Raw genomic sequence first — 17,224 nt, forward strand, 5'->3', positions numbered from 1 at the left:
TGCGATAAGCAATTTTGTATGAAGCTTGAAGGCATGATTCATTTGCTTTCTGTATATTGCCTGTAGAATCCATGCGGGAAGACTTCAGAATCCTCTCCTTTTTCTTAAAAAAATCTATATTTTTATCAGCGAACTCCTTGTGAACTTTAGCAAAATGTTCTTTTAATTTGCTCGGTTTCATGCTTTCTGGATTAAGCACTTTATTACATAAAACACACTGAGGCTTTTCTATATTTTTGTCTACGATGCTTGTGAAACCCCATTGTAGAAATGCTTCTTTATAAGTGCGCTTTTTGCCAGATGAAGTAGAAGCCATGTCAAAAACACCTGTAGGTACCTAAAACAAAAATCAACTAATACATACCTACGTAAACAAATCACTCGTGACAATATTAACGTGACGATATTAACAAACACTACTTACCTTTCAAATTTAAACAATTCAAAAATACGATTTCTGCAATGCGCGGCGGAACAAATAAAATGCGTGTTCTTCCTAAGCTTAGGTAAACAAAATGAACATCGCCGCTTGTCCGGCCCGCCGCTAGTCATGCTTCACCCCTCCCACACCGCAGCTCACCCGCCGCCGTCGCCATCAGCCGCGCGCATGAGAGCGCCGTGCTACCGTTTACCGTACTATTATTTTGTTTATTGCTATTTTAATACTATTTCGTGCCATCCCGTGTTACCCCCTTAGAATCTCCGTTTTACCCCTGCGGGGGTAATTACCCCCAGGTTAGGAACCACTGACATAGATTATTGGAAATTTTCTATAGTTTATTTTGTCTCTAGGTAGGTAAATTTCTCGTAAAATGATTCGAAACATAACTGATTGGAGGTGTACATACCTTCCATTCGTTTTCCATTTTGGAGATAAAATTTTCAACATCTGCATATGTCGCTTCGCGCCCTGTTTCTGGATCATTAAATCGTGGATTCAGTTTTAACTGATCCTTAATGCTGTAACTCGATTCCGACGCTCCTAGTTCCTACAAAAATAGCGACCGAGGTGTGAGAAAACATTTATTTAGAGCGGAACGCATAGAAAGGCCCGTAGCTCGCGGAGCTCACCTGCACGGGCGTGAAGTGCACCATGTTGTAGCCGGCCTCGTGCGCCACGCGCAGCGCGCGCTCCCAGCGCGCTAGCGGGCCCAGGCACTTGGCCAGCACGGTCTGGCACGCGACCCCGTCCAGCGGCAGCGGGCTGCCTCCCGCGCTCAGCGTCGGGTTCACGGCGAACCAGCCCGAGCCCTGCGGGCCCACTCGAGACTCCCTTGGAAAAGACCAATTTTTACATGTCGAATCGAACACTACGACTACGTTACTACGTACGTTCTCTCTTACGAACGTATATGCGTTGAAGATGACTTAATACGCACGGGTTGTCATACACGAAGTAGTAGTGGAAGGAGCCGGCGCGCGCCACGCGCAGCTCGCAGTACACGTCGGTGTCGGTGAGCAGCACGCCGGCGCCGAGCGCCGCGCCCGAGCCCCCCTCGCGCCCCTCGCCCCCCTCGCCCGTCGCGCCCTCCGCGCTCTCGCTGCGCCACTCCAGGGGGTAATACTGGTTTCGGACGAATTCCACGTGCTCATCCTTATCTTCAGCTGCAGGACATCAAAAATATTGTAACCGTGAATTCACAACTCTTTAATAACGAATCCTCATCAGTAAGAAAAAAGTATATCATTTATAGGACTTACGATTATCGGTCACCACATAGTTTGTGTAGACGTATACTTTACGACCCACGAGGCTCGGCCCCGGCACGAAACGTACGTAGTAACCTTTTTCGAATCTGGAATGGTCGACTTGAGTTTTGAGAGAGAACAAAGTTTGAAGCATGCGTTCTCACACAAGTAGAAAAGCAAATGTGTGGAACATTGCGCGGACTAGAATTTTTGTCTTGACTTTTTTTGCGGCGGAAGGAGCGTTATGTTTTTCGAGTGTATGTATGTATATTCTTTTTTAACACGATCAGAGCCTTAACGACTTGTCGTATTTTAACATGAGTTGTGTAATTTTTTTTTTATATGATGCGTCTTAGTCGTGAGAGTGACACTGTGTTCATAAAAAATCAAAATTTAGGGTTTTTGGTGCAAAAAAGAAAAAACGGAAAAAAATTCGAAAGACAGAAAAGAAATAAAGGATAATCGTTTTTACGGCATCTAATATGAACATTTCAATACCCAAACTGTTTCCACTATTTTACAGGCATTAAGAGATAAAGAATATATAATAAATGTATATATGCAACTGAGCTGGAGTTCGTCCGAGGGGAATGATCACCAAAGCCCATGAATGTTTGCAGTTAGGGCCGCTGAAAATGCGATGCCCGCTTTCAAGGTGTAAATAATAAGGAAAGGACTACTGACGGGAATAAAGGAAAGGACTGAAAAAGTTGAAGAAAGGATCGGGCCTCCAGCTCCCCCTACTAGTGAATGAAACACAGTAGCATGCTACTTTTTTAGGGTTTGTAATTGAGTAGTTTTGTAAGTTGTTTTTTCATTTTGCAAAAAAAAACGTATTTTTTCACGACTGAACCGCTGGATATGTTTTGGCAGTAGAATTTTAAGCAGTAGAATGTACATTCTAACGCATAGAACATCATTACTACCGGTAGAGAGTAGCATCCTTGTGCTCGCCGTGTTCCAGCGTCAGCTCCCGAATCTGCCTCACCTCCTCTTCCTTCTCCGGCCGAATCTCCATCCCTTGCTTTTGCTTCTGTAACATGCATTCAACACTGTTTTTATCACTGCAAATACCACAATTATAACACATCAGAACTTTTAATGTATCACCAAAAAACTCTGATTCTCCTCTGCTGTTAGTAAAACATTACGTAACGATTCGAAGTTATGATGGCAATGTACGCGCTTAGCTTCTTGAAAGTGAATCTCGTGAGTCCCGTGGACGCAGGGTGGCAGTGAGGCGCGGCGCGAATGTGGCCGCGCTATATAACCGCGGTGTGACCGCGCCCGCATCCTGCTCGGATCCAGTTACACCTGCCTTTGTTTACCAGCTTTCGCTAATACAATGGGATAGCTCGAGCATGACACTTTTGTGCCTAGTTGTCACCTTCACAAAAATAGGGAACTTGGCGCCGCAGACATGAACCTGGGCGATAATAACAAAGCAGGTGAAAGAATAAATAAAACCGACATTTAATCTAGGAAAGCTTTAACACACCTATATTATATTTCAATGGCATTCTTCCTTCTTTGAAATGAACTACAGTTTTCATTTCAAATAAGCAAAGCGTTAAATATATTAAATAAGTAATGTAAGTACTCAATAAAACCAAATTATAACAAAAAAAATTATTCAATTTATTAAATAAAAACTCATAAAATAAATGATTTTTCAATGAATAATCAATTTCAAATAATTATGAACAAACATAACTACATAATACATCTATGAAAATATAGAAATTAAAATATCAACTTACAAAATAACTATTGAAAGAAAATTATTTGATGTATTTTCACTAGATACAATGTTAATAAGAAGTAGACAGGCCTTAATTTCAGTTAAAAAAATAAAAGTCAACTCTTGTCTCCCAACCCGCTGTCCTCTTTCCCCATTGAGGCTGAATAGTTGCTTGAAATGTAAATGTAGGTGAAAAAGGAATTTCAAAGGTCTTTTTTTACATCATGGCAGGAACTGAGCTAGTGTTTCACCATAAACAATTGCAGAGTTAGTGTCTCTGTGAATGTTCTACTTGTCTGTTTTTAAGGGAAAAGGTATAAGTAAAGGATTGACAACTGATCGATTGAATTGAAGGGTGAGGAAAAGGAAATGGGCCTCTGGCTCCCCCACTTACCATACAAAATACAGTAGCTGGTTTCTTGTGGGGGTGTATTAATAGTAATACCAGGTTAGCCTGGTACGATTGGCCCATTCAAAGCAGAAGCATACTCAACGCTAACATTAAATAATTATGGTTATATTTTTTCATTGAGCAACAAAAGTTGGCAAAAGTAACAAGGATACCCACATAGTGTAGTATTAATTCTCTTATATGAGTGTTACAATATCAGATAGAAGATAAATTTCAATAATGATTTTGATTATAGACTATGATTATTATGAGTTGCATACATTACCTTAAAATTATTTATTTTTCTTGCTAAACAACATATAATCATGTTTGATTTTACAAAAAAAAAATCTTATGACTAGTTGCTTTACGCTTATGCTCTTTTACTCTAAACAAATAATAATCTCGAAAGTTATTAACGTTCAGCATTAATGTAAACATAGTATTAACACAATGAAAAAGTAATTGAAATTCTGATGTGAAAAGATATGAAAGAGTTAATTAAATCTGCTACACTGCAAGGACTGTAACAGCGCTTAATATCTCATATAAAGGAAAACAGAAATCGGAGCAAGTATTTAAATTAACCACATACAAATATAACATTTATAATAATTATTTACTACTTATATACGAAAGTGCCTACATAATAAATTAGATTGCCAATCTTTTTTCTACATCCGAAAATTTTATCGTTGCCACGGTAGATTATTTATCTTAATGTTACGAGAATGATAATTATACTTAGGTGTATATTTAAACTTACATTAATCGTCATAATTTTTGATGATCATTGGCAACTCGATATAAAATTACCGTTTGTACGACTCAAAAAACTACTAACTTAAGTCTATTTTTTTTTTGTATTGATTAGAAATAAACTTGTAAACAACACAGACAGCTATTAAAAAATTATAATTCCCTCCTCTCGGCTTAAATTAGTGACAGCAGCTGTCTCCTTGAAATGACCTTTATACTTTTGACGTTACGAAAAATTGTATTTCGTTCGTTCTAAAATAAACAGAACAAATTTTTTTATTAATGCAACTGAATCACTTCGTTAATGGGAGCAATGGCAATGCACAATTGCATTAGCAACAGATTAACATATTTTGATAATAATTAAAAATATCGTTGATAGGTAGGTATATAGGTCGTATATTTTTTCCTACAATATAAATCACTTAATATAGTGCAAGAGTAGAAAAAAATACTGGCAAAACACATGAAAACAATAGGTAAAAAAAAAACAATTCTCGAAGAGGACTTTTTCTAACTCAAAAGGTGTAAGATCCACTTAATACCAAGTTGGTTATTAATTCATTCAGTCCCTACTTAGGAGACCTTGTCTTAAACAGTTATTAGTTACGTAATTAGCTTACCTAACGACTCATTGTGACCATATCAATATATATTAAAATCGTCTGTTTTAAACAAATAAATTCACTCGGCTATCGCATGAAGGCACAATCTAAATACTAGTAATACATGTTAAAATTATATTGGATTGTTTAGTAATAATGTCGCCGGTCCGTTATAAGCGTACTTTTCAAATCAATTTAAGTACCTAAGTATATCGAAATGGAGCATACATCTGTACATAATATTATGTATACTTGTATGTTCAGTTTAAATTCAATTAAATTTGAGATACACCGTGTTAATATATAGATCGCGTTTATTGTGGGCCCACCTTATGTTGATTTTATTTTTCCAATTTTTACCGACTGCGAAGAGAGAGGTTATGTTTTTGAGTGTAAGTATGTATAAAGAAAAACTAAACAAACCTGGAGGAATTGACTAAGGTAGATTTTCGGTGGAATTTTGATGAAATGAAACCACGTCAAATATTTTTAACTGTGTGAGTCGAGTACGCTCCGGAACGAACTGGCACGGGGGAAGGTACCACACCCCCATAGAAGATCGGCGTGAAATTGTATCACACTACTGTATTGAGTGGGGGAACCGGAAGTCCCCATCCTTTTCCTCACCCTTTCCAGTCCATTCCTTTATCAATCAGTCCTTTAGTAGACCTTTATTATTTCAAAACATACGAATTTGGAGCACACAGTCATGTGATGATCCCTCATCACCAGTTAAATTGCTCACTATTATCTGTAGTCATATTATAAAGCTGAAGAGTTTGTTTGTTTGTTAGAACGCGCTAACCTCAGGAACTACTGGTCCGTTTTGAAAAACTCTTTCAGTTTTAGATAGAACATTTATTGAGGAAGGCTTTTCGCTATATATGTACCACGGGCGAAGTCGGGGCGGACTATTAGTTAAATAAATAAAGGTTTAAGGAATAAATAATTTTCAATGATGATTACGAATGTCTATAAAATTTATACGTTTTATGGGAAGTTGGAATAGGAAATGTTAATAAAACAAGTGCTTTCAAATTAAAGATTTATTTATGTCACAGTCAGCAATGGAGCTGGTGGGACGCCTGATGGTATGCGCTACCACCGCCCTTAAACATTTGGAGAGGCGTAAGGTGGTTTGCAGACCTTACGCCTCTACAAATGGATTGCCGACTTTAAATTGGGAAGGGATTAAGAAAGGATTGTCGAGAGGAATAAAGGAAACGACTGGGAAGGGTAAGGAACAGGATATGGGCCCCACTCATCGAATGAAACACAGCAGGATGCTATTTCACGCCGGTCTTCTGTGGGGGTGTGATATTTCCCCGGTGCGAGCCGGCCCAATTCTTGCCGAAGCATGCTCGACTACCACATACAATTATAAGACCATTCCTATAAAACTGAAGGTTGAAATTATAGAATGTGTGTAATTATTAGTAGGGGAGGCCAAGATACTAAATGTGGATTTACTCGTGCGTCTCAAACACTTATTGGAATTCGAAAATTGGACGATTTGAGCATAAATTTAAAAAATTATCGATATATTTTAATTTCCTTTGGCTCCTCTGAGCGAACCTACCAATATTAACTGTTACTACTTACTGGAGATACTTAGCATTAGATAAGGTACCGTTCCTTATATAAATCTTACGCGCTCGAGTAAAACCCAAAATCCCCTCTCGGGCTCCCATACTATATATCTAATATGCGAGTATTATAAAAATAAACAGCCGTAAATTTTTAACCGTCGCGATTTTTGTTTTAATAAGAATTGTTTCATGCTTACTACCCTGGGAAGATCTGTAATGAACGAGACAAAAATTTAAATTTAATTAAAAGTAAAGTTTGATTAAATTTCAATTTATAAATTTAAATAAATTTTAGTAAGTTTAGTTTATTTAAAGTTAAGTCCTGGAATGAACTTCGAGAATACTTTTCCTTGTTATTAGAATAGCGTAAAAATTTAAAACTTTGTGATTTACGAATAGCCTACCAACGAATGAGTGTAGTATAACACGATTTTTGTTCTGGTAGTTATTTGAACTAAGAATTTCAATAGAACAATAAACAAACAATACAACAATAAACAAGGCATGCATGTTAGATATCTGTAAAGTAACAAATATAGAACTTTTGCATCATAATAATTAAAATAAACAATATGATTTATTATGACTTATTTTATAATAATAAATGAATATAACCTTGAAGTTTATTGCATGTAAAATTTTATTAAAAATTAAAAAGAGTCTCTTCTATTGCTTGTTCAGACTCCCAGGTCTCGGCAGAGGCTTCAGGGTTGTGTTTAAGTCGTTTCTTTTTTGGAGGTGAACTTTCATCCACTTCACTAAATTTTCGCTTGTTTGCTTTTTTCTTTTTATGTACTATAAATGTATCAGCTTCAACCTTTAAAGCTTCTGGAGGTTCTATATCAACCTCCTCTTGTACCAGTCTCTTCTCTTTCTTATATTTTTTCTTCTTCTTTCTCACTTCATCAATATCATCATGAGTTTCTGAATTCTCCTTTAAACGTTTTGTAATTTCAGCAGGTATTTTAATTGATTTTTTATAGTGAACACCAAATAGGGGATGGCGACATTTCGTTTCTGGTAATGGAATATAACTTATGTGATCATCCGCCATCATTTCTTTTCCTAGTGGGTTTGTTTTAGGTAGCCTTTTCTTCAAACTTAAACTGCCATTTAATTTTACATTTCTTATTATTACTCTATTTTCAGATGTATAAGATAATATAGGTAACCTGCTTATATTATCGTCTACAATTGTATCATAATTTTTCCCATCAATTTTAACTTTGCTTTTACTGCTGACATCTAGTTTTATCCCTGACAAATGTGTTATATCTATGTCGCGGGGACACTTAAAAAGCCAAACTTCATCCGTTTCTGTTACAACAAAATTTTTATTACTAATTTTAATATTCAGCTTTTGCAAATTGGGATTTTCTATGATGTATCGCTTCATTTGTTTACTGGGAACAATCCTGTTTTCTTCAATGATTGTACTATCATTGTGATTATTATATTCAACATCAGTGGTATCATCTTCAAATTTTATTCTATCTGAAATCTTACGATTTTTCTTCGAATTTTTTAACTTTTGTGAGTTTTCAATGGAGTCATCAGCACTACCATTCTCAACAATACTATGATCTGCTTGGCCACTATTATGATTATTATGATCCAGCTCCTCATTAGAATCTGTGTAGTTGTTTACACTTGTTTGAATTTCAGATATATCATTATTTTCACATATTGACTGTTTATGTTTCTTCTTTTTCTTTTTTGGTTTAATACAACTTTCTTCATTCAAATATTCACTATTGTTATTTATTGGTTTTGATACAACTGTTTCTTCTACTGTTATTTTGTCTTCTATTATAAAACTCTGTCTAGAATCTTCTTCAATTTCATATTTTTTATCAACTTCGTCATGTTCTGTATTGCTATTTACTGACAATTTCTTTTTCTTACTTTTCTTTGCTTTTTTTGTCTTAATATTATCAGAAGCTTGTTCCTCCTTTACACATAAATTTAAATAAGTGTCATTGAAACTAGTATCTGAATCACCCGCTCTATTGTTATCAAACTCATGTTTAATTTTTGTTTTAGTGATTTTTTCATCTACATCACTCTGTTGCTCAATCTTTATATGTTTTTTCTTTGGAGATTCTGAATTGTTTTCAATAGATTTCTTTCTCTTCTTTGCTTTTTTACTCTGATTTTTTTCTACAATGTCCTCCTCACTCAAGTAAGTTGAATTAAACTTGCCTTCACATTGATTAATTTTATTATACTTCATCTTGTCAATCACTTTCAATCTGCAAACAAAATAAAAATATATATTAATGACATATTGAGGTGTTATTGATGAAGTTTTCCAGTTTTAATCAAGTATAAGACTGACATTTGAATTTGTTTACATAGAACTGTGTACTGTTGAATACATTATTGAAATTGTCCCTAATCAATTAGGGTTCAAAGTTTATAAAGGAAATAATTTATTTTATATGTGGGAGTCAAGCATGCTTCAGCAAGACTTGGGCCAGCTCACACAAGGGAAGTAGGTATCAAACCCACAAAAAACAGGCTTGAAATAATAGCATGCTATAGTGCAGTGATGGTTTAGTGGTGAGAACCATGGACTTCAAAAATCTATAAGTCAAGGTCCAAGACCGGTCGAGTGTGCAGGTAATAAAATTATTTTTCAATTTATCTGCACATGTGGATAGCATCACCACTGCTTAAAACGGTGAAGGATAACATCATGAGGAAAACGGCATGTCCAAGAATAAAAAAATTGGATGACACGTGACATCTGCCAACCTGCACATGGCCAGCATTATTGTATTATGGCCTGAACCCTTATAAGAGGTCTGTGTCCCAGTAGTGGGAACAAATATATGGGCTGATGATGATGATTGTGTATTGCATGGTGGGTGGGGGAGCCGCAGGCACATTCCTTTTTTCTCACCCTTCCCAGTCCATTCCTTCCGTTCAGTTCCGTTCATTTAATACTACTCAGTAGTTTAATGATTGTGAAGGCAAACAAAGAATTTTTTTATTATTATTTATTTATTATCAGTCATCAATCCTTTCCTTATCCCTTACCCCTTAAAAGCGGGCACCGCATTCGCAGAGATCTAAGCCTCTGCGAATGTTAATGGGGGGTGGTAATCGCTTACCATCAGGCGAACCACCACCTCAGCTACCCGGTAGGACATATAAAAAATTCTTTCATTTTACACAAAGAATGAAAATAACAAAGTACATGTGCAAAAACTAGGCATAAGCTGGACTGCACCTAATGCTGCGATAGTGGCGTTGTATTAAATCTTGATCTATCCAAATAGAGCTGCGATTTTGTAGAGGTTATTTGCTAGCAACAATGAAATACGTTTAGTTTGAATATAAGGATTACTGAATTTTACTTACGTGTTTACATTATCGTCATTACTATCGCTATTATCATTTGATGCATTTGTCCAAGCAAAACTTTCATCAGATGACTCCATAGAAATTCGACGTATTACCACTATTTATTATAAAAACATCTTTGACTTAATTAACCTTTTTTAAGTATGTTTTTGATCAGACCAGACACCTATTTTAAAATAGACTTTTCATATTTTAAATAGATTATTATATATCGTACATTAAAATATGAATCAAAACATGTTTTATAACCTCACACCTCAATACTTCACTGTCAAAATCTATAAAAAGGCGACCAGAGACCACTGAACTCTAGTGTATTTGTTTATGGTCATCACAGCATGTGCTATTTTTTCACTAATGATAAAAAAATGATAATAATTTATTTATATAAGAAGGAAACTATCTTTTTATATGTTTGTAACGTTTTCACGCAAAAACTGCTGGACTGATTTAAAAATTGTTTTCACTATTGGAAAGCTGCATTATCACTGAGTGGCATAGTAAGCAATATAATTATGTAGCAAGGGCAGAACCGGGGCGAACAGCTGTCACTAATCTTATATCTTTAAACGAGCAATTCTTGTATATATAGATATATATATATATACTAGCTGTGACCCGCGGTTGAAACCGCGTAAGTCCGTATCCCGTAGGAATATCGGTATAAAAAGTGCCCATGTGTTATTTCAGTTGTCCAGCTATCTACGAAGCAAAATAGTATTATTATTCACCAATAGATGTCAGGAAAAAAAAACACGAATATGACATTTTCTAAAAAAAATTCCCATACAAGAATTGCTCGTTTAAAGGTATTTAGATATATATGTATATATATATATATATATATAGAATCTCGGAATCGGCTCCAACGATTTTCATGAAATTTAGTATATAGGGGGTTTCGGGGGCTAGGAATCTTTTTTAGAAAATGTCATATTCGTGTTTTATCGACTTAAACTTAGCGACTCTTCCTGACATCTATTGGCGAATAATAATACTAATACTATTTTTTGGCGAATAATTAAAGTTGCAGCAGATGGCGTTGTAAAGTAACGAAGTCAATGAGTGTTTGCTTTGCTTTGAGGTTAGACTAATTGTTTATATCTTCTTAATGCACGTGTTCACTTAAAAATGCCTAAGCGATCTTGGAAAATATATTATTTACAAATTATTTCCTATCAATATATCATTAAATCAAAACAATACATAACTAATGTAATATCGTTATTTCAATTATATTTTTTTACCTGTATCATGCATGTAACGTCACTATCAAAACTTTTAACCTCAGAATTCTGATATGTATCTATAACAATAAATCTTCTTACTATAGACACAACGGAAAAGGATAAATACGTTCTTATCACTAGGCACTCTATACTAAACGAAACGACGACAATCGTAATTATATTTGTCTCTTTTTCGCTCAGGGGAATAAGCATGTATTTTTTATGATTTTATCTGATTGTTTATAAAGCCTTATGTTAGGAAAAAAAATTGAGCATATTAGAAATATTTGAAAAAAAAAATATCCAAAATGTATATATTCTACGAAAGCAAACAATTTAAACGCTTGTCTTTTTGGCGCGCTTGATGTGACGTCATAATTTATGACAACAAAAGGAAACAAGTCATAGACAAGACAAGTAAAAAGTTGAAAAATTTTAATGCTTAATTATACATCTATATCCATTTTCGTAAATAAATCGTCGTGAACTAATCCTTTGTCCCTGTAGAACAATGAAAGAATTCGTACATAAATATTGTATGGTAATACTTTCAGATGGAATACTTTCTCACTAAGAAATTTATCTGTATAGGTTGGGTTGTAATTTTTATAAGTTCTGCTCAGGTTCTATTTGGTTTTGCCTTGTCTGTATTCTTTGAATATTCTCCATAATATTTTTTGTCTGTGGTTTTATGACAAAGATTTGTCAACTGTCAAATGCAACTGACGTATCAAGTTGACGTTTTAATTCTTTCTTGTTGAAATTTGTGTCCAACATGGTGAGTTAGATTCATAACTTACGAATTTTAATCCATTTAAATCAATAATTTGCTTATTAATTTAGTTTTTTAAAAGAATCCCATATCATGGTGTGTTGTATATTGTTTATGTGAATATATTATTTTTCTAATCGTTCCCAGCAGTTTCTCTTTGGATCTTTTAAATCTTGTGTTTTGAAAGTGTCAGTAAATCTGTAAACGAACAATGTTATGTTCTTTCGGTACTTTCTCTAACATTGTATATTGGTTGCATTATCTAAAACTAAATTACAGAGACGACTCGTAAAGTAAATGCATTTTCGGTTGATTTTGGAGGTTAATGTTTATATTATGTTTAGGCACGCGGACCGAAGAAACACTTGAAGCGTTTAAATGCGCCCAAAGCATGGATGTTGGACAAACTGGGGGGTGTGTACGCACCCCGGCCCTCCACCGGTCCGCACAAACTGCGTGAATGTTTACCGCTTGTGATCTTTCTGCGAAACCGGCTAAAGTATGCCCTAACTGGAAATGAAGTGCTCAAAATCGTGAAGCAACGGCTTATTAAAGTTGATGGAAAAGTCCGCACGGATCCCACGTATCCAGCTGGTTTTATGGGTAAGTTTGTGAAAAATAACAGATGTGGTTAAGTTCTATTGTCAAGCCCCTTAGAAATAAGAAATAGTATACACTGTTAAACACCAAACGGCTGAGCTATTGACATTCATAGTATTAATGGATAAATGTCAGTAAGCACTTACCACTCCTAGCAAGGGTACACTTTATCTATTTATGCTTTTGTAATGTTCCATTGTTTTCGAAAGTAAATTGTGGACTTTGTCAGAAACAGAACAGAAACAGAATTTGTTATTCATATGTTAAAGTTTTCAATGTCTATATTAAAAACCCTCATCCCATGAACAAGCTGGCATACATTACTCTGACCATTATTTAATTTCATGATATACATGTGTTTCAGATGTTGTATCCATTGAGAAAACAAATGAGTTATTCCGTCTCATCTATGATGTTAAGGGTCGTTTCACGATTCACAGGATTACCCCAGAAGAAGCCAAGGTATGTTTTCATGAATTGCTTTATAATATTTAAATATTTAATGTGGCAAAAGATTTATTTCCCCATAAAAAAAAAGAACTGATTGCACCTTATCATTGTGCACCTATTTCTGAATGATAGTCTATTTCTAACTCCTTATTAACTAGTAACTTATAAGTAGTTATATCTCTTTATGTAAGAAAATTTGCTATTATGATAACAATAGTCCTGCCATATAATTATATCCTTATTAAATATCTAATTACTACCAAAGATTAACACTAGAAAGATGGTATATTAAATATAATAATTGTTCCTACTACTACTAGAATGCTGGATGCGGGTCTGAATGACTGCTATACTGAATAGCCCTATTAACTGTGTTTTATGGTGAAATAATAAAAAAAGTGAATAACAGAATAATATTATGCTTACATATTTAAATACATAAATTACATAATGGCTGCCACAATCGCCACATTCATAAGTTTAGTTTCACATTAGTACTACATTCCCTTATTTTTCAAGTCGCCTAGCTTATCAGAAAATGTATTTGTGAAGTTGAAGCAATGGGGTCTTGAGTGACAGTTTAGTACAGGAAAGTTTTGTATTGAATATTGATATCAATTTACCCACAAAGTTGACTTGCTTACTGAAAAATATGATTTCTCCCCTTCATTATGGTCAAATGTTGGTCGCCGGCTTTGAAAGCAATACACCATTTTAAATTATATCAACACAACTTATGAATATATATTAAAATATTTACAAATATCTAATAATTATATGAATACATATATACTATATAAACATATTCCATTACATAAAATTTAGTAACAGATGTACGAAAAGCTGTTTTGTTTATATTTCTGACTAATGTGAAAACAATTTATTGAATTATACTATTCATACTATAAATATTGGGGTAAAAAGTTGCCTATATGTTATTCCAGTTGTCCAGCTATCGACGTACCAAATTTCATATCAATCAGTTCAGTCGTTTTTGCGTAAAAGAGCAACAAACACACACACATCCTTAAAAACTTTCGCATTTATAATACTAGGTGCGCCCCGCGGAATCACCCGCGTAAGTCCATATTCCGTAGGAATATCGGGATAAAAAATTGCCTATATGTTATTCCAGTTGTCGACCTGTCTACGTACCAAATTTCATTGCAATCGGTTCAGTAAGTTTTTGCGTGAAAGAGCAACAAACACACACATCCTTACAAACTTTCGTGTTTATAATATTAGTAGGAAGTAGGATAGAAGGATGTCAAATCATTTTCCATAATTTGAAGTTTTTTTATGAGATTCATTTAATTTCATTAATTAAAGATTCATAATAATAGACTAGCCAGTAAAGGGTTTCATAGTCAACAAATAATTCTTATGATTTTTCCTCAACACAAGTTTTTTTTTTAATGACACAGTCGGCAATGGCGCTGATGGGACGCCTGATGGTAAGCTTTACCACTGCCCATAAACATTTGTAGAGGCATAAGATCCATTGCAGACCTTACGCCTCTACAAGTGGATTGCCGACTTTACATTTGGAATGGATTAAGAAAGGGTTGGCAAGAGGAATAAAGGAAAGATCTGGGAAGGGTAAAGAAAAGGATATGGGCCTCTGGCTCCCCCAAGCAGTATATTTTACAGTCTAAATCTATCGGTACTTGAAAGTTGTTATTTGGCATTGGTATTTTTGTTAATCAAATTTGTCAGGTAACTAACTGCTTTTTGATTTGATAATCTGTTTGTGATGCCAAATCCAACTGGTAGCATAGCTATGTTGTTTAAAGTATGAAACCCTTCCCCGCACGTGCCCCGACATGCACTTGACCGTTCTATTTATTTATAATACAGATTAAGATATAATATAATAGTTCAGGGGTGAATGGTTCATATTATTATATCAAATTTAACTCTATCGTAGTAATGCAATGCAACTAGCATCCAAATAACAAATAATTATTACACATCTATCTGTACCATCTCATTCATAGCTTGTTCCTTTTCTGATGCCGAACCAAGGTTGGCCAATTCTACCTGTTGTTGAGCAACTTTTTGTTTCACTCTTGTAACATGCAATGTTATGTTCATTTTTGATGAGTAAATAAAAAAAAATGAATTTGTGAACACTGCTGTGATACTAAAGTGAGCAAAAAGGAAGCAAGTTGTGAGCGAAGGGCGCGCCTATACAAGTGTGGGTGTGTTCGCAGTACAAGCTGTGCAAGGTGCGGCAGGTGGGCACGGGCCCCAAGGGCGTGCCGTTCCTGGTGACGCACGACGGCCGCACCATCCGCTACCCTGACCCGCTCATCAAGGTCAACGACTCCATCCAGCTCGATATCGCCACCACCAAGATCATGGACTACATCAAATTTGAGTCCGGTACGGCACTTTTTAGTTTATTTTCACGCTTTTAGAATAAACCAAGTACTATTTTGCTATAATTATGTGCTATTTTTTTTTTAAGGCAAACAATAAATATTCAATTTCAAAATTAACTTCTTTTTGTTATTTTTATCAATTGGTATACATACTTGTATTTGTTTTAAAATCTTGCATTTAATAAATTGTAATCATATTTTGAATCTAATTGAACAAAGCAATTTTCACATTCTCAAAGTAATTGTTATGTGGTGGCAGGCAACCTGTGCATGATCACGGGCGGCCGTAACTTGGGGCGCGTGGGCACGATCGTGTCCCGCGAGCGCCACCCCGGCTCCTTCGACATCGTGCACATCAAGGACTCCACCGGACACACCTTCGCCACCAGGTGAGCCGCGCGCCCGCACACACACACACACACACATACACAATTTGATCATACGATCTGGTTTTTAATCTTACAAAAGATACTATTTTGCACTCCTATATAAAGTGCCAAATTTCTTACTCCTTCGCCCGAAATTATCTAAAAAGGAGTGCCACGTACTTGCTTTACATAAAATAATTCACGAAATGTTTGCCATCTGTTGGAAGTTATTTTTCAATAAACACCTGGCTGGTGACGTTGCAGGCTGAACAACGTGTTCATCATCGGCAAGGGCACGAAGGCGTACATCTCGCTGCCGCGCGGCAAGGGCATCCGCCTCACCATCGCCGAGGAGCGCGACAAGCGCATCGCCGCCAAGGTCGCCGCGCACTAGCTCTAGCCCTAGCCTAACAATAAACTATAAACCACACCCCGGCTTTCATTCTTCCTTGCCCTTCGTCTCCTACTGGCCCTCTCGTCGGCCGTCATATGGATACATCCGATATTAGAATTATTGTTTGTTCGTATCGGCTTTACTATTGGACAGATTTTAAGGATTTTGCTCCAAAAGAATGCTATACTATCAAAATCAATTTAGTGGATTATGTTCTTACGATAGATGAAAAAACACCGGTTTTTTGCACACGGTAGATGGCGCTATATTAAAGATGAAAATGCATCGGTTTTTTATACACGATAGATGGCGCTATATTGAATAGGAAGTGTAAGCTACGTGTGTTCGAAGAGACTACATTCATTAGGACTCCTATTTCTCGGATTTATCAAATTCACTAAGACTAACTTGATGAATACAAAGAAAAACAAGAGTCATAACGTTAAGTTTTCAAAAAGAGGTCTACAGTTCTCTAATGGGCCAACATTACACAAAGCGCGCATACATTTTTTGGACTATAAAATCAAACAAGTGCATAAAAATCGAGTAGTCTATTACTTAATTTAATAGTTCCGGAACTGAGGCTTAACAAAAGGAGTCTTTGTAGTTGCTTGAATAAATGAAAATTATTGTTATTGTTATGTGTATCTCTCCATAATTTGAACTCGAACTCAAACTTTATTTATTTATTCAATGAGACTTCTTATAGAATCACTTGAATCGTCATTTTACACAGCCGACAAGAAACTAGTTGGCCTTAAAAAATAATATCAATTTTAAGTTTTATTCGTACATAATACCATACCATTCTCAGTGATACCACAAATTACTACAAAAACACTTTTTGCTTCTAGACAATTCCATTCTCAGTCAATAAAATTATA

At 35.4% G+C, this 17,224-nt stretch overlaps 3 protein-coding genes across 4 annotated transcripts in view; 1 reads left to right on the forward strand and 2 right to left on the reverse strand.

Moving 5' to 3' along the window:
• The window catches only part of LOC119831431 (glycogen debranching enzyme-like), a 14,638-nt gene extending 11,580 nt beyond the window's left edge, over positions 1-3,058 (reverse strand). Inside the window, 6 exon segments of the mRNA XM_038354767.1 lie at positions 849-989; positions 1,072-1,273; positions 1,380-1,605; positions 1,702-1,796; positions 2,616-2,722; positions 2,800-3,058. Coding sequence (XP_038210695.1) covers positions 849-989; positions 1,072-1,273; positions 1,380-1,605; positions 1,702-1,796; positions 2,616-2,722; positions 2,800-2,982 — 954 coding nt within the window. The 5' untranslated portion in view covers positions 2,983-3,058.
• A 4,340-nt stretch (positions 3,059-7,398) lies between these two features.
• On the reverse strand, positions 7,399-10,444 carry LOC119831384 (uncharacterized protein PFB0765w-like). The gene is made up of 2 exons (XM_038354701.1): positions 10,141-10,444; positions 7,399-9,026 (listed from the first exon to the last, which is right to left on the reverse strand). Exons 1-2 carry the CDS (start codon positions 10,218-10,220, stop codon positions 7,418-7,420), a joined length of 1,689 nt encoding a protein of 562 aa, XP_038210629.1. The 5' UTR covers positions 10,221-10,444; the 3' UTR covers positions 7,399-7,417.
• Positions 10,445-12,023: 1,579 nt separating this feature from the next.
• On the forward strand, positions 12,024-16,376 carry LOC119831115 (40S ribosomal protein S4). 2 transcript variants are annotated; one of them, XM_038354369.1, is made up of 6 exons: positions 12,024-12,150; positions 12,489-12,747; positions 13,109-13,206; positions 15,408-15,579; positions 15,838-15,967; positions 16,211-16,376. In XM_038354369.1, exons 1-6 carry the CDS (start codon positions 12,148-12,150, stop codon positions 16,338-16,340), a joined length of 792 nt encoding a protein of 263 aa, XP_038210297.1. In that variant the 5' UTR covers positions 12,024-12,147; the 3' UTR covers positions 16,341-16,376. The 2 variants fall into 2 exon arrangements, with proteins under 2 accessions (XP_038210297.1, XP_038210298.1); XM_038354370.1 differs by lacking the exon at positions 12,024-12,150 and adding an exon at positions 12,223-12,240.
• The last annotated feature ends 848 nt before the right edge of the window (positions 16,377-17,224 follow it).

The sequence above is a fragment of the Zerene cesonia genome, chromosome 13, assembly GCF_012273895.1.
Source record: "Zerene cesonia ecotype Mississippi chromosome 13, Zerene_cesonia_1.1, whole genome shotgun sequence".
NCBI lineage: Eukaryota > Metazoa > Arthropoda > Insecta > Lepidoptera > Pieridae > Zerene > Zerene cesonia.

Coding starts and splice junctions, on each gene's coding strand:
- LOC119831384 (XM_038354701.1), bottom strand. CDS start 10,220: ATGGAGTCATCTGATGAAAGTTTTGCTTGGACAAATGCATCAAATGAT. Junction 9,027..10,140: donor AATGACGATAATGTAAACAC/GTAAGTAAAATT, acceptor TTTTGTTTGCAG/ATTGAAAGTGATTGACAAGA.
- LOC119831115 (XM_038354369.1), top strand. Junction 12,748..13,108: donor GTATCCAGCTGGTTTTATGG/GTAAGTTTGTGA, acceptor CATGTGTTTCAG/ATGTTGTATCCATTGAGAAA. Junction 15,968..16,210: donor GGACACACCTTCGCCACCAG/GTGAGCCGCGCG, acceptor GTGACGTTGCAG/GCTGAACAACGTGTTCATCA.